The sequence below is a fragment of the Nicotiana tomentosiformis genome, chromosome 2 (genome assembly GCF_000390325.3).
Source record: "Nicotiana tomentosiformis chromosome 2, ASM39032v3, whole genome shotgun sequence".
Lineage (NCBI taxonomy): Eukaryota > Viridiplantae > Streptophyta > Magnoliopsida > Solanales > Solanaceae > Nicotiana > Nicotiana tomentosiformis.
This window is the reverse complement of record NC_090813.1, coordinates 22561864-22587247: the sequence shown is the minus strand read 5'-3', so window position 1 is coordinate 22587247 and position 25384 is coordinate 22561864. Positions and strand designations below refer to the sequence as shown.

Genomic DNA, 25384 nt, shown 5'->3' with positions numbered 1-25384 from the left:
TGCCAGCTGAACAAAGTTACCGTGAAGAACAGATATCCATTGCCTCGTATTGATGACTTATTTGATCAGTTACAGGGTTTTAGAGTATTTTCCAAGATTGACTTACGTTCAGGCTATCATCAGTTGAAGATTCGGGAGCCAGATATCCTAAAGACTACTTTCAGGACTCGGTATGGTCACTACGAGTTCCTTGTGATATCTTTTGGGCTGACCAATACCCCAATAGCTTTTATGCACTTGATGCACAGTATGATCCGGCCCTATCTTCACTCTTTCGTCATCGTGTTTGTTGATGAAATTCTGGTGTACTCCCGGACTCGGGAGAATCATGAGCAGCACCTGATGACTGTGCTTCAGACCCTAAGAGAAAAGAGGTCATATGTAAAATTTTCAAAGTGTGAGTTTTGGCTAGACTCAGTGGCATTCTGGGGTCACGTAGTATCGAGTGATGGGATCCTAGTGGATCCGAAGAAGGTGGAAGTGGTGCAGAGTTGGCCTAGACGGTCATCAGCTACGGAGATCCGGAGTTTTCTTGGTTTGGCGGGGTATTAACATCGTTTTGTAGAGGGATTCTCATCTATTGCAACACCTATGACCAGACTGACCCAGAAGGGTGCTCCGTTTAGGCGGACAGAGGAGTGTGAGGAGAGCTTTCAGAAGCTCAAGACAGCTTTGACTACAACCCAGTATTGGTATTGCCTACAGGTTCGGGGTCTTATACTGTATATTGTGATACATTGCGAATTGGTCTCGGTGCGGTATTGATGCCGGACGGTAGGGTAATTGCCTACGCGTCCAGACAACTAAAGGTGCATGAAAAGAATTATCCTGTCCATGACATTGAGTTAGCAACTATTGTTCATGCCTTGAAGATTTGGCGGCACTATTTGTACGGTGTTCCTTATGAGATCTACACCGATCACTGGAGTTTGTAGCACTCTGTTCAAACAGAAGGATCTTAACTTGTGTCAGCGAAGGTGGTTGAAGCTGCTTAAGGATTATGATATCACCATTTTGTATCATCCGGGGAAGGCCAATATGGTGGCTGATGCTTTGAGTCGCCGGGTAGAGAATTTGGGGAGTTTAGCATATCTACCAGCAGCAGAGAGGCCATTGGCGTTGGATGTTCAGGCCTTAGCCAGCCAGTTTGTGAGATTGGATATTTCTGAGCCGAGTCGAGTATTGGCTTGTGTGGTTTCTCGATCTTCTCTTTATGATCGTATCAGGCAGCATCAGTATGATGACCCCCATCTGCTTGTCCTTAAGAACACGGTCCAACACGGTGATGCTAAGGAGGTCACTATTAGGGATGATGGTGCATTGAGGATGCAGGGCAGGCTATGTGTGCCCAATGTAGATAGGTTGCGTGAGTTGATTCTCCAGGAGGCTCACAGCTCACGATACTCCATTCATCCGTGTGCCGCGAAGATGTACCAGGACTTGAGGCAACATTACTGGTGGAGGAGGATGAAAAAGGACATAGTGGAGTATGTAGCTCGGTGTCTAAATTGCCAGCAGGTGAAGTATGAGTATCAATGGCCAGGTGGGTTGCTTCAGAAGTTAGAGATTCTGGAGTAGAAATGGGAGCGGCTCACTATGGATTTCGTTGTTGGACTCCCACAGATTCAGCGGAGGTTTGATGCAGTTTGGGTGATTGTGGATAGGCTGACCAAGTCAGCTCATTTCATTTATGTGATGACTACCTATTCTTCCGAGCAGTTGGCTCGAATTTATATCCGCGAGATTTTCAGGCTTCATGGCGTACCGGTATCTATCATCTCTGACCGGGTACGTAGTTTACATCACGGTTCTGGAGGGCTGTACAGCAGGAGTTGGGTACCCGGGTTGAGTTGAGCACAACATTTCACCCTCAGACGGACGGACAATCCGAGCGCACTATTCAGATACTGGAGGATATACTCTGTGCTTGTGTGATAGATTTTGGGGGTGCTTAGGACCAATTCTTGCCACTTGCGGATTTTTCTTACAATAATAGTTATCGGTCGAGCATTCAGATGGCACCGTATGAGGCCTTATATGGGAGGCGGTACCGGTCTCCAATAGGTTGGTTTGAGCCGGGTGAGGCTAGGCTATTGGGTACAAACTTGGTTCAGGATGCCTTGGAGAAAGTTAAATTGATTCAGGATCGACTTCGTACAGCCCAGTCCAAACAGAAGAGTTATACGGATTGGTACGTTCGTGATGTTCAATTCATGGTGGGAGAGCGGGTCCTGCTCCGGGTATTACTCATGAAGGGTGTTATGAGGTTCGAAAAGAAGGGCAAGCTGAGCCCAAGGTTTATCGGCCCATTCGAGGTGTTGCGGCGTGTTGGGGAGGTTGCTTATGAGCTTGCCTTGCCTCTCAGTCTAGCAGGAGTTCATCCAGTATTCCATGTTTCTAAGCTCCGGAAGTGTCACGGTGATCCATCTCATGTGTTGGATTTCAGCTCTGTCCAGTTGGACAGGGATTTATCTTATGTTGAGGAGCCGGTGGCTATTTTGGACAGGCAGGTTCGAAAGCTAAGGTCAAAGAACATTGCTTCCGTGAAGGTTCAGTGGAGGGGTCAGCCGGTCAAGGAGGAGACTTGGAAGATCGAGCATGATATGCGCATCCGCTATCCTCATCTTTTCACCACTTCGGGTATGTCTCTATACTCGTTCGAGGACGAACGATTGTTTTAAGAGGGGGAGGATGTAATAACCCGGCCGGTCATTTTGACTGTATTAGCCCCGATCCCATGTTTACTGTTTTTCCCGTATCTTTTTCTCCTTATGTGACTTGCCGAGAGGTTCTGTTTTGTGGTTTTAGAGTGATTAGGGACACTTAGTCCCTAAAATGAAAGCCTAAGTCTTAGGATTTTGACTGTAGTTGGAACTGTGTGAAGATGACTCCGGAATGGAGTTTCATCGGTTTCGTTAGCTCCGTTGGGTGATTTTGGACTTAGGAGCGTGTCCGGAATGTGAATTCGAGGTCTGTAGCTGATTTAGGATTGAAATGGCGAAAGTTAAATTTTTTGAAAGTTTGACCGGTAGTGGACTTTTTGATATCAGGGTCGGATTCCTATTCCGTAAGTTGGATTAGGTCCGTAATGTCGAATATGACTTATGTGCAAAATTTGAGGTCAATCGGACGTGGGTTGTTAGGTTTTGGCATCGGTTGTGGAAGTTTGAAACTTTGGAGTTCATTAGGCTTGAATCGAGGTGTAATTCGTTATTTTAGCGTTATTTGATGTGATTTAAAGGCTCGACTAAGTTCGTATGGTGTTTTAGGACTTGCTCGTATGTTTGGTTGAGGTCCCGGGGGCCTCAGGTGAGTTTCGGATGGTTATCAGATCATTTTTGGACTTGGAAGATTTTCTGGTGCTGGGCTGGTTCTGGTGTAATCGCATCTGCGCAAGGTTGCCCGCAGGTACGAGCAATATGGCACAGAAGCAGAGTTGGGTGGATTGGTCAGGGGTCGCAGGTGTGTAGAAAAGGCAGCATATGCGATGCCCGCAGATGCGCAAGGCTGACCGCAGGTGCGAAGTGAAACCGCAGAAGCAGACAGGATTCCGCAGGCGCGCACTCGCAGGTACAGCCCCTTCATCGCAGGTGCGGAGGCAGAGGGGAATAAGTGGTTTGCGCATAAGCCCTCACTTTTCCACACAAGCGCACGCGCATGTGCGAGCCTAGGCTCCGCAGGTGCGGATATGCCTGGGCAGTGTTTAAAACCGAAGGGATTCGTGGTTTTTTGTCATTTTGGACATTGCAAACTCGGTTTAGGGGTGATGTTTTAGAGCATTTTCGAGATATTTCTTGAGGTAATTCCCTTTTGCTTATTTTTGATCAATAATCTTGCTTCCTCATTTATTTTTCCACCTAGTTAGGGTGTATTTAAGGTGAAAATTAGGAGTTGGAGGTTAGGGATTTGGTGAGTTGATTTAAGGAATTGAGTGGCGATTTGATGTCGGATTTTGGTAATTTTAGTATTGGTGAACTCGTGGTTGAGTGGGTGTTCGTATTTTTGTGACTTTTACCCGATTTAGAGACGTAGGCCCGGGTCGACTTTTTAGGACGAATTTCGGAATTTTTGTTAAAGTCTTGATTTCATTAATTAGATTAGTCTATTATAGTTGTATTTATGATATGTAAAAATTTTTGGCTAGATTTGGGCCATTCGAAGTCGGATATTCGTGGAAAAGGCATTGTTACCGATTGATTGAGCTTGGTTCGAGGTAAGCGGCTTGCCTAACCTTGTGTGGGGGAAATCCCCTTAGGATTTGGTACATTTATGATATGTGAGCGTTGTGTACGTGAGGTGACGAGTACGTACACGAGCTATTTGTTGTAAAACCCGATTTATTTTACTGAATAGCAACCTATTTTTCCTTTAATTTGAGTTATACCGTTTAAATGAGTATTAGTCTGTTTTCATTCTTGATTGAGCTATTCCAATATGTGTAGTTATCCTGTTTAGCCTAATATTGCATGTCTACGTGCTTTAACTGCTTATTTGACTCTGTGAAGCATGCCTAGTTGATTTCCTGCTCTTCCTTGTTCTTTATCAGTATAATTGTAGAAATCTTACTGTTAACTGTTGTATTTATCGATTTCAGTTGTGTGTTTACTTTTGAGACTACGAGGCGGTTCCTCGGGAGTTCTCTATGCACATTTACTTTTGAGACAACGAGGCGGTTCCTCAGGAGTTCTCCCTGCATATTTATTTTTGAGACTACGAGGCAGTACCTCGGGAGTTCTCTATGTATATTTACTTTTGGGACTACGAGACGGTATCTCGGGAGCGCCTCCTGTTGTTATATCATTGTGCAGTGTTGTTATTGCTTTGTGAATACTTGCTATTATCTTCTCTATTTTACTTTATTTTTGTTATAGCATCTGTCTTATTATTATTCCTAGTAGGGTTCGGACCTGATCTCATCACTACTCTACCGAGGTTAGGCTTGGCACTTACTTGGTACCGTTGTGGTGTACTCATGCTACTCTTCTGCACATATTTTCTGTGCAGATCCAGGTACTTCTTATCAGCCCCATTAGTAGCTGAGAGTGCTTGATGTTGTACGGAGACTTTAAGGTATATCTGCCACGTCCGCAGACATCGGAGTCCCCCTTTATTCACTCCTATGTCATTTACCTTCTTTACTTCTTTTATTAGACTCTGGTGTATAGAGATACTAGTTTCCTTCTGTAGCTTGCGACTTACGATGTTCCGAGTTTTGGGAAGACTGTGTATTTATAGAGTATTGGTTATTGTATATGCCGAGTGGCATTGTTACTAGTTACTCAGTTATCCACTGCTGTTAGTTACCAAGTTTTACTTTCGTTTTTGTTATTTTCCGAAATTTGTTAGGCTTACCTAGTCGTAGAGACTAGGTGCCATCACGACATTATACAGAGGGAGTTTGGGTCGTGAGAGGGCTCGACTCCGAAGCAATCAACTTTAAATGTGACTCGCAACTGGTGGAAAATCAGGTCTACAGAATTTTTTTTACCAAAGATGAACGAATGCAGCAGTACGTGATCAAGGTTCAGGCCTTGTTGTCACGATTCCGGGAGTGGTCAATAACCCACATCCCGAGGGAAGAAAATGTGGAAGCAGATACGTTAGCAAATCTGGGCCCATCAAGATATTCAGGGACCAGAAAAGACTAGAAACAGCAAAAGGCCGTTGGCCCGAGGAATTGCCGGGGGTACTCTGGGCCTACCGAACAACTGTCAAATCAAGCACAGAAGAAACTCTATTTTCCCTCGTTTGTGGCGCAGAAGCTTTGATACCGGTGGAAGTGGGGGAGCCCACTTTAAGGTATTCCCAAACAAATGAAGAATCAAACAGCAAGGTAATGCTAATCAACTTAGAAATGCTCGAGGGACGTAGGGACCTGACACATGTCAGAATGACAGCTCAAAAGCAAAGGATGGAGCGGTATTACAATCAAAGAACCAACCTTCGTTTATTCAAAGTAGGGAACTTAGTCTTGAGAAAGGTGACTCAAAATACCCGAGAACTAAATGCCGGCAAGTTAGCCTCTACATGGGAAGGCCCTTACCGTGTTTCAGCTATCACCGGTAAAGGGTCATACGAGTTAGAAAATCAAAACGGAGACAAATTGCCAAGTCAACCGGGAACGAAAATTCGAGAAGACAACACTAAATGCCACGTCAACTGGGAACGAAAATCCGGGAAGGCAACACTGAATGCCACGTCAATCGGGAACGAAAATCTGGGAAGGCAACATTGAATGCCATGTCAATCGGGAACGAAAATCCTGGAAGGCAACACTGAATGCCACGCATCATTGGGATCGGGGACTGCACAGCCAACCCCGAAGAAACAAGATAGCCACAAGTCATGTCAACTTCTTTTCTACATAGCAAAATGTCTATGTAAACTATGAAAATGGAAGGAGTGAAATGAAATCCTTTTCCCTTTTATCTTGTTTCTTATCTACATGATGAGCTAATTATTCATTTGAAAGTTAAAAAAGTACTTCATATATTAGTGCCGTAATGAACAAGAGACGTCCTCTTCAAGAGAACCATAAACATAAGAGGGCCCTCTCTTATTTAAACCCTCATATTAAAGGGTTTGTTCTGGAAGAATATATGCCCGAAACTAAAAATGCTATTGGGGAAAATACACCCGAAGCCACATATGAAAAAGACGCAGAAACCAAACCTGCGCAAATACTTATTGAAACCCTCATGTAAAAAGGATAACTCTCGACAACAAAAATGCATAGAAGAATATGCGCCCGAGACCACATGCAGAAAAACAGGAAAATATGCACAGATATTCAAGCAAAAGAAAGACTCAATCAAACATTTGGGCAAAAATATGTATTAATTTACAAAAATGTACCAAAAGAAGTACAAAACAAGGAAAGAAAAAGCTAAGCTATAGCATCACTGGAATCAGGAGGAAGAGAAGTATCCAAATCCCCGGGAGCAGTAAGTGGTGCCACTGATGGCTCAACATCTTCTCCAATTGGGTCTTCGGTATCATCGCCTTCCGATTCTTCTTCAGTATTAGAAATATCGGAACCAGAATCAGAAGAACCGGGAGCATCAGATCGCGTCGAGAGTCCATTCTTTGCAGCGAGCTCAAGCTCACGTGCCTTGGCAATTTTGGCATCAATATGAATAATGACAGCTTTGGCGTCTTCCAAGTTTTTTCTCAACAATCAACTTACCGCTTTTGATGTCCCACGATTCTGCTAGTTTAGAAACAAACTCCTCATGCTGTACATGGAGTAAGTTTTCTCAACAACGAGGGAAGCCTCTTAGTGCTTGAGTTATTCTTTGAGCTCGGTGGTCTCGGTAGAAAGATTATCCCGGGCGGACCTAACAACTCGAAGGCTAACATCGAGATCTCGGACAGTTGAACTATAGAGCTTGTTATGCTCAATAGTTTTCTTATTCTTCTTCTCCAACCGGGCATATCTTGCCTCTGCAACAGTAAGCTCTTCGACTTTAGAATTCAAGGTTGCTTCTAAGTTAGTTATCCTTTCAGCAGCTACAACCTCACGGTCATTGTCAGCAAGAATGTCATCCTGAACCTCATCCCATTTAGCTTTGACTTCATCAAAGCTATTCCTTGGCGGCCCAATCTCCTGGCTAAGGATCTCTACTTCCTTCTCACATTGCTGCAAGTGGGCCTCCAAAACAACAGCCTCAGTGGCCCTGATTTCCAGTTCCGAGAGACGAAGAACAGTCTGGTCATGTTCCACCAAAAGCCGGTCTCATTCAGAAGAAAGTTCCTCCTTCTCACGGATTAACCTTTGTAGGCACTTGAAGCAAGAAAATTGGCCTACAAGACAAGAAGAGGTAAAACTTAAAAAGCACCCATTCAAGAAACTATAAAATAACATAAGGAAAAAGAAGAATACCGCAGCAGTGTTATGAATGGCATTGTTCAACAAGCACTCTCCCGAGAGCGTATGAATATTTTCCCAATCCTTATCTGAAGCCAAGGGCTTCAGATAATTTGCAAGCTCCACCGGCCAGGAAAGAAGGTTGCACCCGGTAGAGACTGAAAATGTAGCATTTTCCTCCTCTGAGGATCTTCAGAAAGGGCAGAATAATTTTGCCTTAAATTCCCATGAACAGGGGACTGTGAGGAGGAACGCTTTCAGCATGCTCGAGTGCAGCCGTTGGAGATGATGTTGTTAGGGGAAGAACGGATGAAGGCGGAAAAAACACAACAGCTGCTGATGGCGAAGAAGGTGGTGATAAAGATGGTAAAGACGAAGAACGAGAAACAGATTCATCGAAGGCAGCGTTGATTATTGGGTGCTCACCAACCGAGGACGGTAAGAGTCCGGTACCCTATCTCAAGGTACCAGGTACAACAATTGGGGACCGAGAATGAGAATTAGCATTTTCCACCAAATCAAACTCTCCCCAAAGTGCCGAAACATAATCCTCGGTGGTTGTGACTACATCAACAGGTTGTGCATCATGTTGAGAGGATAAGGGTCATTGTCTCCTATGTAAAGATGCTTCCTCATCACTAGCTTCATTATCATCAATCACTACGGTATTTATGACTTGCCGGAGGGAAGACCGGCCAATGTTGCCACCGAAGATGATTCGGGGGCAGCAACCTTTACCCTCTTATTCTTCTCCCCGGCCATAGAGGAAAGCCTTCTTTTTGGTTGCTTGTTCTCTGTCCAGGGACTCGGTGCAGAACCGGAGGCACTCATTCGAGCAAGCGCCTCCCGGAGTAGCCTCGCCGCATCAGTAAGGTCAGCCAAAACATTCTCTTCGAGGATCTCGACCAAGCCCGGGGTTAGAACTAATTTGGCAAACAAGTTAGGGGATTCAGCCAAAATTCACATATACAAAAACTGAAGCACAGCAAATTATAGTTATCATGATTTTTGGCCCTCCACCCGTATTTAATGGACAGCTCTTTCCACAAGCGGATTTCGGGCGTGGTGATGTCCAAGATCTTTTGAACCCACCGGTCCAAGCCTTCAACCACCGATGGGACCCATCGGGTCGCTATAGCGTACAGAAATTGAGAAGATTAATCCAGGCATAAAAAGCATTTGGAAGAGGAGAATATATTGAAAGGAACTTACGCGAATGGTTCCAAGCAACCGAAAAGATGAGATCATCGTTGGAATGATATCACCGGAGGCAATTGCAATGAATCGTTCCATCCACCCATAATCATTATCATCGTACATGCTTGATATCAAAGCATGATGACCACGCTTGCAAAGATTTATAATCCCCCCATGGAAGATCTTGAGTGAATACAAATTCATCATGTGGGCCAAGGACATCTCTTCTCCGGTTTCAGAACACAAGCGCCGGAGGCAGGCAACCGTCCTCCACACAGAGGGGCTTACCTGAGACAAACATACCTGATAGCGGAGACAAAATTCTGCTATCATACAATCAAGTTCCCCAGTCAATGTAAACATGCCCAAGGTAAAAAGATATGTATAAAAATATGTGAAACCCTCTCTGGGAAGGGTCACTCGCTCTGATAGATCGAGAGCGATGATGTCCAAATTGGGGCAGTGTTAGTCTTCCTTCATAGTAGGGATACTAGAAGGATGAATGGAAGATGGGTACCTGCTAACCTCCCATGAACAGGGGTTATCAGTAGGGAATTTCTCCTCAAAATCCTTCGAGACATTAAGTCTTTTGGGGATTATGGAACTCACTGTTGGAGAAATAGAATCTTCATTTTTACTTTTACTTTTTGAAGATCCAGAACGTTTAGATAAAGAAGCCATTACAAGAAGGGAAGAAGAAATTCTGAGTTTGGGAAGAGGTAAAGAAGAGATGAAGAGTAAGAATGCAGGTTTGAAGATCAAGCAACTGGTAAAACTCAAAAGAGAAAGGGGGTTGATACGTATAGGTGAATTTTTGGGCGGCTAAAATACTTGGCCCCAATTACCTCGATAACCGGCAAAAGGCGTGCTAAATCATAGGAGGACGCATGTTCAAGGCATTAAATGCGGAGAGACCTGCGTCTAATCAATTGTCAGTAACCTTGAAAGGAAATTATATTAATTCCCACTAAAAGAAGATTCTCACCAACTTTCCGGTAACACAATGTCATGTCACCGGAAAGCAGAGGGACGATCTATATTGGGTAAAATATATCACGGTACGTGGCCATCAAAGAAATGGACATGTGGAATCAAAACCGGGAGGATAGAAAATCGGGCACAACTATCTCGTGTGTCCCCGAGAAAGACAGGTTCGTAAGGGCATTAAGCATGTTGCTTTCGATGGCATTTAATGAAGAATATTCCACAACATTAAAGAGTAACGACTCATTAAAGAAATCTGAGCATTTATGTTTACTGTTAGATTTTCATTATCATACTTTAATAATTATCATTAGTGGTGGGTCCGACCATTACACCGACTGAGCTATAAATAATAGGCTCAACTATCATTGAAAAAACATGACTTTCTAGGGCATCAAAGAACGCATTCTAATACATATCTTAATATTATTTCCTCTTGCTAGATTGTTTGTTCTTATCATTATTATACCCGAAAACCCTATTCCTGGGCTCTTCAAATATGTCGTTTAATCTGCAATTGAGCTAAGTTTCTTATAGAAAGTTGATTAATTCATTATCTTTTGGGATCAAATTGATTCATCTGTCTAGAAACCATGAACAAATTCAACTGTACCTTTTTCCGGGCAAACAAGGGCAACGTTTATCATAACATTTTTTTTCACCCACAAAAAAGATTTTTGACTCCTATAAATTGAGGTTCTCACTTGGCAAGATCCAAAATATAATTCTAAGGGATTTGAGATTCTTGTTTAGGAGAAAAAAATTATGAAACAAGTATTATCCTGCCACTTGTGTAAACCTCTTAAAAGTAAATTTTATGAGGTTATTCTTTCTATATTTTATAATATCTTTATATAGTGATTAATGGACTATTCATCTCGACCTCGTATGTGTTAGGAATACAGTAATAGATAATACATAGGTTTGAATTCAGTTTTATCTTATCAGATATTATAGTTGTGATAGGATAGATATATATCTCTTTGTATCTTATCTCCTAGTCTTGTATAGCTAATACAACTCTAAGCTATAGAATGTATAACTTGTATATAATGAGGGATTCCTCAATGAATGAAAGCAAGCAGCCTTTTATCTCAAGATCAATTCCTTACATGGTATCAGACGACCAAAGACTCACGTCAATACTCATGGCTTCTTCCTCCATAACCAATATTTCAAACAATCATTCTACCATTAGTTCTCCCTTTTCAAACAATATTTCACAATCTTATATCATCAAACTAGATCGAAATAATTACGTATTATGGAGATCTCAAGTCCTACCAACATTACGAGGACATGATCTTGAAGGTTATATGGATGGATCATGTAAATGCCCACCCAAACTTATCCAGGGTAGCGGCAGTGATACAAACACTGTCGAATCTGTGATTAACCCTCTCTTTCTAGCGTGGAAAAAGCAAGGTTAGCTTCTCCTTAGTTGGCTGCTCCCGTCCCTAACAGAAGGTGTATTAGCCCAAGTTGTAGGCTGCACCACATCTCAAGAAGTTTGGGTCTCTTTAGAGACCATGTTTGCATCACAATCTCGTGCAAGATTAATGCAGTTGCGACTGCAATTATAGACAACGAAAAAGGGTTCTTCTACCATGGTTAACTACCTACAGAAGATGAAGACTCTTGCAGACAATCTAGCCGCTGCTGCGCAGCCCGTTACAAATGATGACCTAGTTCTACACATTCTAGGAGTACTAGGCCCTCAATATGACGCCTTAGTTATGTCTGTTACTTCCAGATCTGATGGCATCACGTTGGCTGACCTTCATGGACTTCTTCTCAGCCATGAAAATAGACTGGAATAGATGAGTGTCTTGGAACAAGGTTTGGGACAAGTTCATGTCACTGTTAAGAATAGTAACACTCCAAAGCAAGAGTCTAACTTTAAAAGGAACAATAATCAGTCCCAAAATTCCTTTGGAAGGTATGGTCATGGACGAGGTCGAGGTTCTAGTTATCGTTCACATACTTCAAGAACTCAACATTTCACCGGTTCAAATCAGTGTCAAGTTTGTTCAAAGTATGGCCATATTGCTCTAACTTGTTATCATCAGTTTGATCATGCATATCAATCTAATTCTAAGCAAAACATGAATGCGTTGATTGCTCAACCATCAACTATTATTGATCCTTCGTGGTATCCTGATTCAGGTGCTACGAACCATCTTACAAATGATGTGAGTAATATGGATGTTCGAGGCGGCTACAATGGCACTGAGCAGATACATGTGGAAAATGGAACATGTTTGAAAATTGCTTATATTGGTGATTCAATTTTACCTTCTTCTAGTAGATTATTATGCTTGCGCAATATTCTCCATGTTCCTGAAATAACTAAGAATTTGCTTAGTATTGCGCAATTTGCATATGATAATAATGTGTTCTTTGAATTTCACCCACGTGATTATTTTGTGAAGGATCACACAAACAGGAAGGTACTACTGGAAGGGAACCTTGAACATGGCTTGTACAAACTCAACTCCTTGAAATCTTCAAAAAGTAAGCCCAGCCATCCTCAAGCTTTTCATGTGTCTAAGTCTCGGTCTTCATTTGCTCTTTGGCATAGCCGCTTAGGGCATGCCTCAATAATTGTAGTCAATAATATCATAAAATCTCTAAATTTGTCAATTTCAAGAGATTCTTATGTTTCAATTTGCTCGTCGTGTCAATATGGCAAGAGTCACAAGTTGCCATTTCCTAGTTCAAATTCAATTTCCAGTAATCCTTTAGATTTAATTCACTCTGATGTATGGGTCCTTCTCCCTATCTTGCTGGAAATAAATTTCGTTATTATGTTATTTTTGTTGATGACTATAGCAAATATACATAGTTATGTCCTATGGTCTCAAAACATGAGGTGTACACCATCTTTTTATGTTTTAAATCTAAAGTTAAAAATTTCTTGGAGCGTAAAATTAAAGTTGTTCAATCCTACTGGGAAGGAGAATATAGGAAGTGTTCTAAGTATTTTGAATAATTTGGAATCATTCACCAATTGTCATGTCCTCATACGCATGAACAAAATGGGTCTGCTGAACGAAAACATAGACATATTGTTGAAACAGGCCTAACTTTACTTGCTCATGTTTCTCTACCTTTAACATTTTGGGATGAAGCTTTCTCTTCTGCTACTTACTTGATCAATAGACTTCCTACTCCAGTTCTAAATAATATATCTCCTTTCGAAAAACTTTTTCACAAGTCTTCGAATTACAAATTTCTGAAAGTTTTTGGTTGTACTTGTTATCCGTATCTACGCCCTTATAATTCTCATAAGCTTGCTTTTCATTCTACACAATGTGTATTCTTGGGGTATAGCAGTTACCATAAAGGTTATAAGTGCTTGCATATCTCTTCTGGGAAACTTTACATATCCCGTCATGTCATATTTGATAAAAATTTATTTTCGTTTGTAACCTTATCTCAACCTACCCCAAGTAGTCCTTCTCTATTTAGTGTACCCTCCAATCTCACTGTTATTGCACCTTGTATGCAGGCTGCTTCATCAAGTGCTTCATCCTCGCTTCCAAGTCAACCCGAACCCACTTTATCATTGCATATACCTAATGAAAATATTTCTCAGCAACACCTAAATGGTACTACTCAACCCCCTTATCTAACTCCTCCTTTACCTCAACCAACAGAACCTAATTCTAACATTAGCCCCAACTCCCTCCCATCCATTGGCCTTACAGTTAGCCTCCCTCCTTTATCTTTGAAATCCATAATTGCTTCATCAAAGTTCACTGACAAGTCTCGATCTAAAACTTCCCATGTTCTCCGTCACATGATCACTAGACTAAAGTCTAAGTCCTCAACTCCTCAAGCTAATTCAGTCACCAAGTATCCTTTACCACCTAGCACCTTACCTAGTGAACCAACTTATTTTTTTCAAGCTAATAAAGATATTAATTGGAGGCAAGCTATACAAGAGGAGTACAATCCCTTGATTCAAAATGGTACTTGGACCTTGGTACCTTCCGCATGTGCTAAGAATTTTGTGGGGTGTAAGTGAATTTATAAGTTAAAACGTAATTCTAGTGGGACTATTGAACATTACAAGGCTCGTCTTGTAGCTAAGGGATTTAGTCAAGAGGTTGGCATAGATTATCATGACACTTTCAATCCTGTGGTAAAGCCTACCACCATTAGAGTTGTTCTCACTTTGGCACTATCAAAAGGATGGCCTCTTCGCTAATTGGATGTCAAAAATGCATTCCTACATGGTGAAATTCATGAAGAGGTATATATGACCCAACCTACTGGTTTTGTGGATCCTAAATTCCCTCGTCATGTTTGCAGGCTTCACAAGGCGTTATATGGCCTTAAGCAAGCTCCGCGAGCTTGGTTCGAGAGACTTAGTTCCAGCTTGTTTGAACTTGGATTTACAACTTCTAAATCTGACTCTTCTCTTTTTATTCATATACATGGTAGTAATCTCACTATTCTTTTAGTGTATATTAATGATCTTATACTAACAGGCAGCTCTAAGAGCTTTATTGCTAATCTTATCTTGAAGTTGTCCTCTACATTTGCACTAAAAAATTTGGGGCCTCTTCATTACTTTCTGGGTATAAAAGTCTCACGGGTGTCTACAAACTTGGTTTTATCTCAAACCAAGTATATTCGTAACTTGCTCACTCGTGCAAATATGGATGGTGCTAAGCCATTTTCTACTCGTATGGTGGCTGGTCTTCAATTGTCTCAAAACGGTAGTCCCTCATTCTCTGATATTTCTAAGTATAGAAGCCTCACTGGTGCTCTTCAATATATAACTATTACAAGGCCTGATGTTTCTTATGCTGTGAACAAACTATGTCAATTTATGCATGATCCTAGAGAATCTCATTTTCTAGCCTTGAAAAGATTACTAAGGTACCTTAAAGGTATAATGGAGCTTGGGTTACACATTCAGCCTTCCTCTTCTTTGGCTATCACAGGGTTCTCGGATGCAGATTGGGCAGGTTGTCCAGATGATAGGAGGTCTACTCATGACTATTGCATTTTTCTTGGTCATAATTCGGTGTCCTGGTACTCTAAGAAGCAAAATGCTGTAGCTAGATCAAGCACTGAATTTGAATATCGAAGTCTAGCTGCTGTAACTACTGAAATCACTTGGATTCAACATCTTCTTAGAGAATTAACTATTACTATTCCTGCTGCTCCAAAATTTTGGTGTGCCAATTTATCTGCAACTTATCTCACTGCTAATCCTATTTTTCATGCTCGCACTAAAGCATATCGAGCTTGATTTTTATTTTGTTCGGTAAAAAGTTGCCTCCAAAGACTTGGAAGTGCGATATATCAGCTCTACAAATCAGCTTGCAGATATTCTAACTAAAAGTTTGTCTACCAGGCGGTTTCAGTTTCTAAGGAACAAGCTTACCGTGCTTGCACCACAGCTGTGCTTGCGGGGGGATGTTAGGAATACCGTAATAGATAATACATAGGTTTGAATTCAGTTTTATCTTATCAGATATTATAGTTGTGATAGGATAAATACATATCTCTTTGTATCTTATCTCCTAGTCTTGTATAGCTAATACAATTCAAAGCTACAGAATGTATAACTTGTATATAGTGAGGGATTCCTCAATGAATGAAAGCAAGCAGCCTTTTATCTCAAGATCAATTCCTTACAGTATGTAAGTCAATTGACTCAATCAAATTAAATGTTTGTTATTTCTTAGTAGGTCAATTGACTGAACCACATTAAATATTTGTGTTTCTTTTGATATATGCTTTATTAACTTTCGCATATCACTAACAAGGTGTAAGAGGAAACTACCATTTCAACTGAAATGATAGTTTTAATTCATAAAATTAATTTCTTGTGAAGTATAATTCATATCCGAAATACAACTTTAACATCTAAATACTCTTTATTTCAATTTCAACATAAAATATATTTCTTTTAACCTCAACCAAATATTGTCCAAATGTCTACTTTGCATCTTACATCGTTAACAATTTGCAGGGGCGGCTCAACAGATCTCGGGGCCTAAGGCGAAATTATATTCGGAGGCCCTTAATCCCAGTATAATCCCACTAGTGGGATTTGGGGAGAGTAGTTTATACACAGACCTTACCCCTACCATGGAGTAGAGATGCTATTTTCGATAGACCCTCAGTTTCCTCCCTCCAAGAACTCCCCACTTTGCTCTTGGGGTGACTCGAGCTCACAACCTCTTGGTTGGAAGTGGAGGGTGCTCACCACTAGAGCAACCGATTCTTGTCAAATATACTAATTAATGAGGAAAGAAAATTATCATTATTTATAAATTTATTGTATAAAATAACATCAATCAAGTAACAAAAAATATACTGTAACATTTTTTTTATTCTAATTATTTATATAAATTATATAATATATAATAGTAACAATAATAATAAGAATTTAAAATAAATTTGGGGTCTTCAAAATTTGGGGCCTAAGGCAATGGCCTCACTACCCAAAGCCTTAGAGCCGACCATGATTATTTGCTGCATCAGTACTACAAAACAATACTATATATAATTATATATGAACCAACACTGATCTAATACTTCACTGTTCAAGATAGGAAGAATATTCCTAATATTTCCTATATGCATAGCATAAAAGATCAGAACATTCCCATATGAGCCAACAATTTTAATACTTCAATATTCAATAGTCATAAACACCTAGCTGGACAAACCTCTCCACATATATTAATTTCTAGACTTGGAATTTGGAAAGAGAAGAGATTCTCAAAACTTAAAAGAGAAAAAACATTTGTGGGGGAAAAAGATGAGCGGTATATATATATATATATATATATATATATATATATATATATATATATATATATATATATATATATATATATATATATATAATGTGCACCTTATTTCAAGCCATTAAAAAGTAATATCCATTTTGCCCACGAAGCAAATGATGATACATTTCTTAAAGATAATAATAAGAAATATCACATGGATAGGAAATAAGACGGTTCAACAACCATAGTTCAAGCCCAAAATTCAGTAACAACAGCAATTTTAACAATACGTTGATATCGTTTAGGAAAAATTCCGTCATTTACAAATTTTTAACAAAAAGAATTGACAAGTATTATACTATTAACCAATGGCGAGCCCTGGGGCGAGGCGCACCAAAAATGTCCCGAGGCGATGGTTTGGGGCGAAAGTCTCAAGAGGCGTACGACTAGGCGTTCGGGGCGTACGCCCGGACGTTTGAGGCGCATTTTTTTAGTGAAGCGTAGGCCCTAGAGACTTTTTCAAATTAAAACAAAATTTGCTGAATAAGTCCTTCATATAATTCCCAAATTCTCAAAAGTCAGCTTGGTAATTATTCAAAAGTTTTAAAAAGTAACTGAAATGTATTAAATTTAAAAGTCAAGACTGTTTTTATTGATTGAAGCCCTAATTCATGGTCTTTCCCAATTCTTTATCTTGTCTGCAAGTCTGCTAATATCTCCCAAAAGCAATGAATGTTTCAATTTTTTTTTACAAATACAAAGAGACACTACTAAAAAACTGCCAAAAAGCGTCTAGAAAAACCGACCGAAATTGGTCGGAATCCAATAAAAATCGACTGATTTTCGACCGTTTACAGTTGGTCGATAAAATAATGGTTGCAAACGGGGAGCGACCGAAGTCGGTTGCTATTTTCATTAAATTAAAAACTATTTATATAAATTGACAAAAACCGACCGATTTCGGTCGGTATTTTCATTAAATTAATATTTACACGTATCCAACAATTATGTCAATTAAACTCGATAATTTACACTTACATACATATGACTAGCGTTGATGATTTATTCTCAACTGTTCATACTCGAATGCTTGATCGGTGACTAAATAAGAAAATAAATCTTGGAGTTTATGTGACTAGATGCTCCGGTATAATGAGTGACTAGATGCTCCAAGATGTGTACAATCGACATAGTCTTGAATGTTTTATTCTCGATCACCTTATTAGTACTTTGCTCGGATACTTCATCAGTGGATCAATTGATTATTCAATATTAAGTTGTATCCAGCTTAATATAAAATTATATCCAATATTAAGTTGTATCTAATTATATTAAGTTGTATCCAATTATATTAAGTTGTTGCTAAAACTTAAATATTAATATAGCACTACATCTTATAGAATTATATACTTTATTTTTAAATGTGTTATAGTAAGATTTAATCGAATATAATTGAATTTCCAATTTATCCACTGATGAAGCATCCGAACAAAGTACTAATAAGGTGATCGAGAACAAAACATTCAAGATTATGTGTGTGTGTGCATATATATATATATATATATATATATATATATATATATATATATATATATATATATATATATATATATATATATGTGTGTGTGTGTGTGTGTGTGTGTGTGTATAACTATAAAATTAATTACATATTGAATATTACAATTTAGGATCATAAATCAATTAAATATTATGTACATATATGTATATATACATACACAGATAGGATATAGTGTCCATATAAAAGTAATATAAACAGACACACACACACACACACACACACACACACATCAATTAAGTATTAAATATTATTTATTTAAAAGCTATTTATATAAATTGACAAAAACCGACCGACTTCGGTCGGTATTTTTATTAAATTAATATTTTAAAAATTTTAATATTAAATTTCCGACCGAATTCGGTTGGAAAAATTTATTTAAAAAATAATTTCAAATATACCGACCGATTTCGGTTGGTATATTTGGAAAAAATTAATTAAATATTATTTTGGTAGATAATATGTAAGTATGACCAGGTCTTGGTCAAAGATTGACCAATTTCCGACCGAAATCGGTCAAAAATTTTATATCTTTGTTGTGGGACCACTATTTCCGTTGTGAGAAATATTTTCTTTGGCTTTTGCGACCAATTTACTTATTTTTCGACCGATTTTGATTTTTTTTTTTTTTTCCGACCGATTTCGGTCAATATTCTTTGGACGGGTTTTGCCTGTTTTCTAGTAGTGAGAATTCCATTCTTCTTCATAGCAGCAAGTTCAAAGTTTAAATTGGAGGTTAGTCATCCTTTTTGTTCTTCCATGTAGAGAACTTTATTCTTTTAGACTCAAGTTACTTGTGCTTGTAAGTAGCGTATAATATGTTGTTTTGATTAGTTTTTTGTGGGGATGGAGCACATCTCTCTCTCTCTCTCTCTCTCTCTCTCTCTCTATATATATATATATATATATATATATATATATATATATGTTTTCTTTAATTTTGTGTAATTTTACATGTTTATAAATATTTACTGTAATTATATTATTTTATAAAATATTAAAAATTAAATACCTATGGGGCTTACGCCCCGTGCCTCGGGGCTTACACCTCGCTGAGGCATATGTAAAACGCCTTGCCATACGCCCACGCCTTTTAAAACACTGTATTAACTTTATATAATTTAGATCATTTCATTAGGTTTACATTAGTTTTACGAATTTTGGTTCAAATGTTGCATTATTTAGGTTATTAACTCCTGAATTTTCAACAAACATTCAATTCGAATGAAAGGAACCATCACATTTCAGCTGAAATTGGGCTTCGACAAGAAATGACTCAAATAGCCACTCACTCAACACTTAGACTAAAAATAAACGATAAGGGTATAATATATGTATAATCCATATATAATATGTTTATAAACCTATATAAGTGTATAATCTTGTATGTCGGCTAAAAAAATAAACAGTAAATCCAATCGTCTATTTGCGTAAAGATCCCTTATCCAAAAGAGCACAGATAGCCATTCTCAGGGATGCTATTTAGAGATTAGCCAGTACTTAATTTATCCTGAATTTTTAAACTAAAAATCTTAACTTTAGGATAATTCAGGATATTGTTATTTTAAAATTTTGAACTGAAAAACAAAAATTCAGGACAAACTAGTTAATTTCTAAATACAGACCTGAAAAGTGGCTACATGGTGTCATTTCTACTCTTACTTTTGTTTAGTCAGTTTGAGTCACTAAAGCCCATATCTATGGGCCTCACAGCAACAGCCCGAATAAGCCGGGCCTCTGCCAGTCAAGGCCCCAATATATATTAATTTATCATCGTCTTCTATGAGAAAACCCTAGGCGGTACAGCGGGAGCAACTCTGAGGTTTGCAGTAGTGTTTTAGAACTGTCTCCCATGGCTCCAGCTAAAGGTACATGTTTGAATCTGCATTTTTTTCATTTAATTTCTAATTTTAGCTCCAATTAGATATATATTTTTAGAATGTGCTCAGTAAGATGCTTCTTGTGTTGTTGGAAGCTTGAAAAGTATTCGCTTTTTGCCTCAGAAGCTCGGGGCATTTCTAATGAGGCTTTTTAAATTATTAAATGGCAGAATATTCTAGTTGTTAGATTCATTAAGGTGAAGCGTGATGTAGCTTAACTTATTAGTGTGAACATTTTTGTTGATTAGAAGGCTCGTTTTGGAGTGTACCTCATTTGATTGAAATTAACGGAATAATAGTTGTGATGATTATATTAGGAGTTTGGAGAATGAGGGATTGAGGAGATACTTGCAGCTAGAAATCTTGCAGCATTTCTGATATGTGTTTATTTAAGCGGAGGCGAATGGATAGTACTGCTACTGGGTTCATCTGAACCCACTACGTTAGAAGGGAGCAGAAATTTTGTGTAAAATTCACTAAAATTGCAACAAGTAGTATACATGAACCCATATCGTTAAAAATACAACATGTTCAATGCTAAGAACCTTAAAAGTTGAACCCATAAAGCATAAATCCTGGATCTGCCTCTGGATTTAAGGATCTTTTTAGACAATGATGGTGTCTAGGCTAGCTAGCATGTGCGTTCACCGACAACTTGGTAGCTCCCACCAACACAAATACGAGAAACTCTGCCAATCAAGGTTTGGGCAGATGTGAACGTCAAGTCATGATTTCTTTGAGAGTTTGGATACAAAGATTTTCTTCTCTTGGGACGTAGGCTCAGAGCTTAGTAGTTCCAGTTTTTAACTAGCTGGAAAGGCTAATGGTTTGGTACTTATATTGATAATCATGAGGGATAAGAGTAATGGTTTGACATTGTAGGTTTGATTGGAAAATCAGCTGTTTGTTGTATATCTTACTTTTACTAGTACTGATCTCTTACCTGGAATCTAGTGTTTGAATAGAAACCAAAGTGTTGTGGGTTATTCAGAAATCGAAGTCGATATGCTCAATAACAGGAAAATATCAAATGAAATTTCTGTGCCATATATTCCTGCTAGTAAATGCCTCGATTTGTTACTTAGTCCGAATTTGAAATTCCTTATGCAGCAGATGTGGCAAAGAAAGGTGATCCCAAAGCCCAAGCCGTCAAGGCTGCCAAGGCTGTGAAATCAGGATCAACCTTTAAGAAGAAATCAACAAAGATACGAACAAAAGTCACATTTCATCGGCCCAAGACATTGAAGAAGGATAGAAATCCCAAGTATCCCCGGATTAGTGCACCTGGAAGGAACAAACTTGATCAGTACGGGATTCTTAAATATCCTCTCACCACCGAGTCTGCGATGAAAAAGATCGAGGACAATAATACACTTGTTTTTATTGTTGACATCAAGGCTGACAAAAAGAAGATTAAGGATGCGGTGAAGAAAATGTATGATATCCAGACAAAGAAAGTCAATACCTTGATCAGGTAACAGTTTACTTATTTTTCCTATTTGTGTTTTGGCTTGGTTAATAGGCACTTTTAGTTGTTCTCTTGATTTCTTTAACAGAGAAGATAGCTGCACATCATTTTTTTATCCAACATTACTGATGTTTTCCAGATAAGGGCATTGATGCCCTGTCCAATAATTTCCGAGCGTTATGTGTTAAGTTTAATTCTGTGGTAATTTGGATGTTAAGGAATTTGTCTCATGATTCTGCATCTGCTAGAAGCCTAAAACTTCCTCAAGAAGATCGACATATGTATTAGTTGTCATATGTTTGCATTGACATTTTCATATCTCCACAATTGCGTTATAATTTCCTTGTTTTATGCTAGTATAGCCTAATGTTATTTATATAGGAAGGTCTATTCTATTTTATGTTGAGCCACTACTTATATGAAGTAGTTTTTTCGAGACTTACTTGAAGTACTTGTGTAATGCACCACTAATTTTTTTTAAAAAGATGGTAACACGTGTGTATTAAAGGACAATACATAGGTTGTACTGAAATCATCTTTACAAGCACTCAACAAAGACAAGCAATCCTATCAAGAGCCTAGAGTTCCTATGATAGAAACAGTATCTTCTATGTAAAACACCAAAAACAGAAGAGCAAAATACAATTTAGTTTGATCTTCTGGACAGTATTACTGATGCACCACTATTTTAGACATTCTTATTTTAATTGTATGAAGATAATATGCTCTGGATGATGTAAATTTAGTCCTACCACTGCACTTATGGCAAAACATCAATTTGTTGTTTCTTAATGTTCACCATTTACGCAATGTTTAGTGTTTCATGCAACTTCTTGGTATCTTATCTAAGCTGCTGGCTTTGTCATATCTTGGTTCAGGCCTGATGGAACGAAGAAGGCATATGTGAGGTTGACACCCGACTATGATGCTTTGGATGTGGCGAACAAAATTGGAATCATCTAAATGTATTAAATGTTTTGAGTTCTTTATATGAGAATTTGGAACTATTGAACTGAAGTACTATATTATTCAATTTTGACAATTGAGTTTCAGTGATGTACTGTTCCATGTAAGACTGTTAAGCTTGTATTAAAATTAGGTTTATTTTGTGCTTTTAATTTCTCAAGTGTTTTTCTTAAAGTCCCCTCTCAATGTGTTCCTCATGTAGGACCAAAATTCTTCTAGGGTTCAAGATTTTTTAATTTTGGGGGTGTATATGATACCTGGGCTTCAGGAGGGGTAGATGTAAGGAAACTGGAAAGTTACCAACTTGACCCTTAGCCTTAGTACAGGTGATGTTATCTATAGGTGGTTTTTGTTTGAGTTCTTTTAAATCCAAGGCAATCATACTAAATTCCGTTCAATATGGCCTCTTTGATGCTGCAAAAAGAAACTTTATAAAGCTACAAGCCTACAATCTTGCCCACGATAATTAGATTTTAGAAAAAAAGAAAGAAGATACAATCTCTACCCACTGTATATACTATCACTAGTGAATTACCCCGCGCTTTCGCGCGGTCATAAAAACTTCTTCTAAGTAAACGCAAAACATAAAAGATTAAACATAATATATATATATAAGAAATCACTAATAATCAGAATGAGCAGCTCTATAGGAAGCAATTAACCTGGCAATCACTAACTATATAGATACAACACTACTACATAAACATAGCAGAAATCCACAAATAACATAATATGCAGTACAACTATCTATTGTTTTTGCAAATGTTCAAAGTAGTTACCCGAAAAGAATGTGATAAACTCCTCCATGGCCACGCAGATGAGATTTCTATTGCATATCACTGTATCAAGCATTGAACGGCGTTAGAATTCTACCATATCTTGGAACAGGAATATGGAATTAATTTTCAAGAACCATTATATATACATTCCCAACAAAAATACATCAGTATGGTTCAGACATAGAAATATAGTCGTATGAGGACTTGAACTTGATGAACCTTTTGCATGCTATTTCTTTCTTTGAGCATCCTTCCTCATTATTTCTCTAAATGAAGGCTTCAAAATAAATAATGTCTCAATAACACACCATATGAATTTAGAGGAAAACAATAACTACTCGAGAGAAGAACAATTGATTATATCCTTTGGGAAAGAAATATGCATCCAAATATTCAGGAGGAGTTATAAAGGAACGCAAGGATTATTTTCTCAATATTTCGAATGTTGCTATCCGGGCAGTGAGCATCCAATTGTTAATTCCTTTCCTTTGAAAAAAGAACAGCAAACAACAACCATCAATATGTCTTGCAGAACTTCCTGAATAAACAGTTCAAGGAACCATTAGCAGTTAACACTATGGCCAAGCAGTTCTTTTTAGGAAGCTCATTTCACTTCGCCCAACATTACCTGCAGTGTACATCAAGCACCTCTAGAAGAAATTTTTTTTTTTTATTTTAATAGTATATTTAAGCAGTATTTGCTGGAGGAATTGTTTAATCAAATCAAGTACCCTCCACAATAATGAGAAATCTTTCAAAAAGAGACTTTCTTCTTCTCACGCCCTCTGAAGACAAAATATTAAGAGAAAAATCAGATAGCACCAACTGTGTCCTATCATCTCTTGAAGGATATTGAATTACATCCACATTTTTTATGCAAGAACCGAATCTTCTTGTTCCTTGATACTCTCTTAATTACCTCCAACAACTGTAACACAAAGTCGAAGACAACAAATTTAAGCCCTGAGGCCCGAGATAGAAAAAGAAAAAATAAAAACTTAAAAGAGATATTTGAAAATTAAACACCAATCTATATATAAACATGAAACTTCAAACCGTCCATGGGCTTCTTGTCCTCTGTTGTAAAGGCAATAATGGGAAAAATTAAATAATAAACTAAACAGCCCATATTTTCGCCAAATATAAGCCCCGGGAAGAAGGCTGGAAGTGGAACGAAGATTGTGTTTCATTCCTTAGTTATTATGGAGGGAGGAGTTGAAGGTTGTAACAGTTGGGAAAATAAAAAGGCTGTAATGAAAGTTGTAACGGTTGGGAAAATAAAAAGGTTGTAATTGTTGGGAAAATAATGGAGTATTCTATTGAATTGACAGAAAGAAAAACCAAAAAATTGACAAAATAGATAAATAAAAATCCTTGCATATGAGACATGCCACATCAGCTTAGCAATTCTCTCCTTTATATATATATATATATATATATATATATATATATATATATATATATATATATAGAGAGAGAGAGAGAGAGAGAGAGAGAGAGAGAGAGAGAGAGAGAGAGATTATTATGCAGATTAATCAGATAATGTGGGAAGAAAATTTCAAACAAAGGTACAGAAGCAAGTAAATGGAAATAGCAATAAGTTTGCATGTAATGAGATGGGATATTTGTGATGAATACAAGCAACAAACCAAAGGATACACCAGCCCAATTGAAACAATTTAATAGGTGCAATATTTACTGATACGTATTTCCTGACCCCCCAGAGGATAGCTTCTGCCTTACCTGGTGTAATACAGAATCACAGATATCATAAATTTTGGTTCAATACAATTGAATAAACTGTACATTCACATTGTATTGCTTTTAAATAAATCACGACGTGCATCGAAAAAAGAAAAATTCAAAAATAGTCAGATTTACAAGTGATAATTGAAAAATAGCCACAGTT

At 38.3% G+C, this 25384-nt stretch overlaps 2 protein-coding genes across 3 annotated transcripts; both read left to right on the top strand.

Moving 5' to 3' along the window:
- Positions 1-14312: 14312 nt before the first annotated feature.
- LOC138904472 (uncharacterized mitochondrial protein AtMg00810-like) lies at positions 14313-15314 on the top strand. Its single transcript, XM_070192970.1, has one exon. It carries the CDS (start codon positions 14313-14315, stop codon positions 15312-15314), a length of 1002 nt encoding a protein of 333 aa, XP_070049071.1.
- Positions 15315-20137: 4823 nt separating this feature from the next.
- Positions 20138-22848, top strand: LOC104088682 (large ribosomal subunit protein uL23-like). Of its 2 annotated transcripts, none has more exons than XM_009593404.4 (3): positions 20138-20250; positions 21376-21736; positions 22609-22848. In XM_009593404.4, exons 1-3 carry the CDS (start codon positions 20235-20237, stop codon positions 22691-22693), a joined length of 462 nt encoding a protein of 153 aa, XP_009591699.1. In that variant the 5' UTR covers positions 20138-20234; the 3' UTR covers positions 22694-22848. The 2 variants fall into 2 exon arrangements, with proteins under 2 accessions (XP_009591699.1, XP_009591698.1); XM_009593403.4 differs by having other exon boundaries at positions 20157-20250; positions 21373-21736.
- Positions 22849-25384: the final 2536 nt, after the last annotated feature.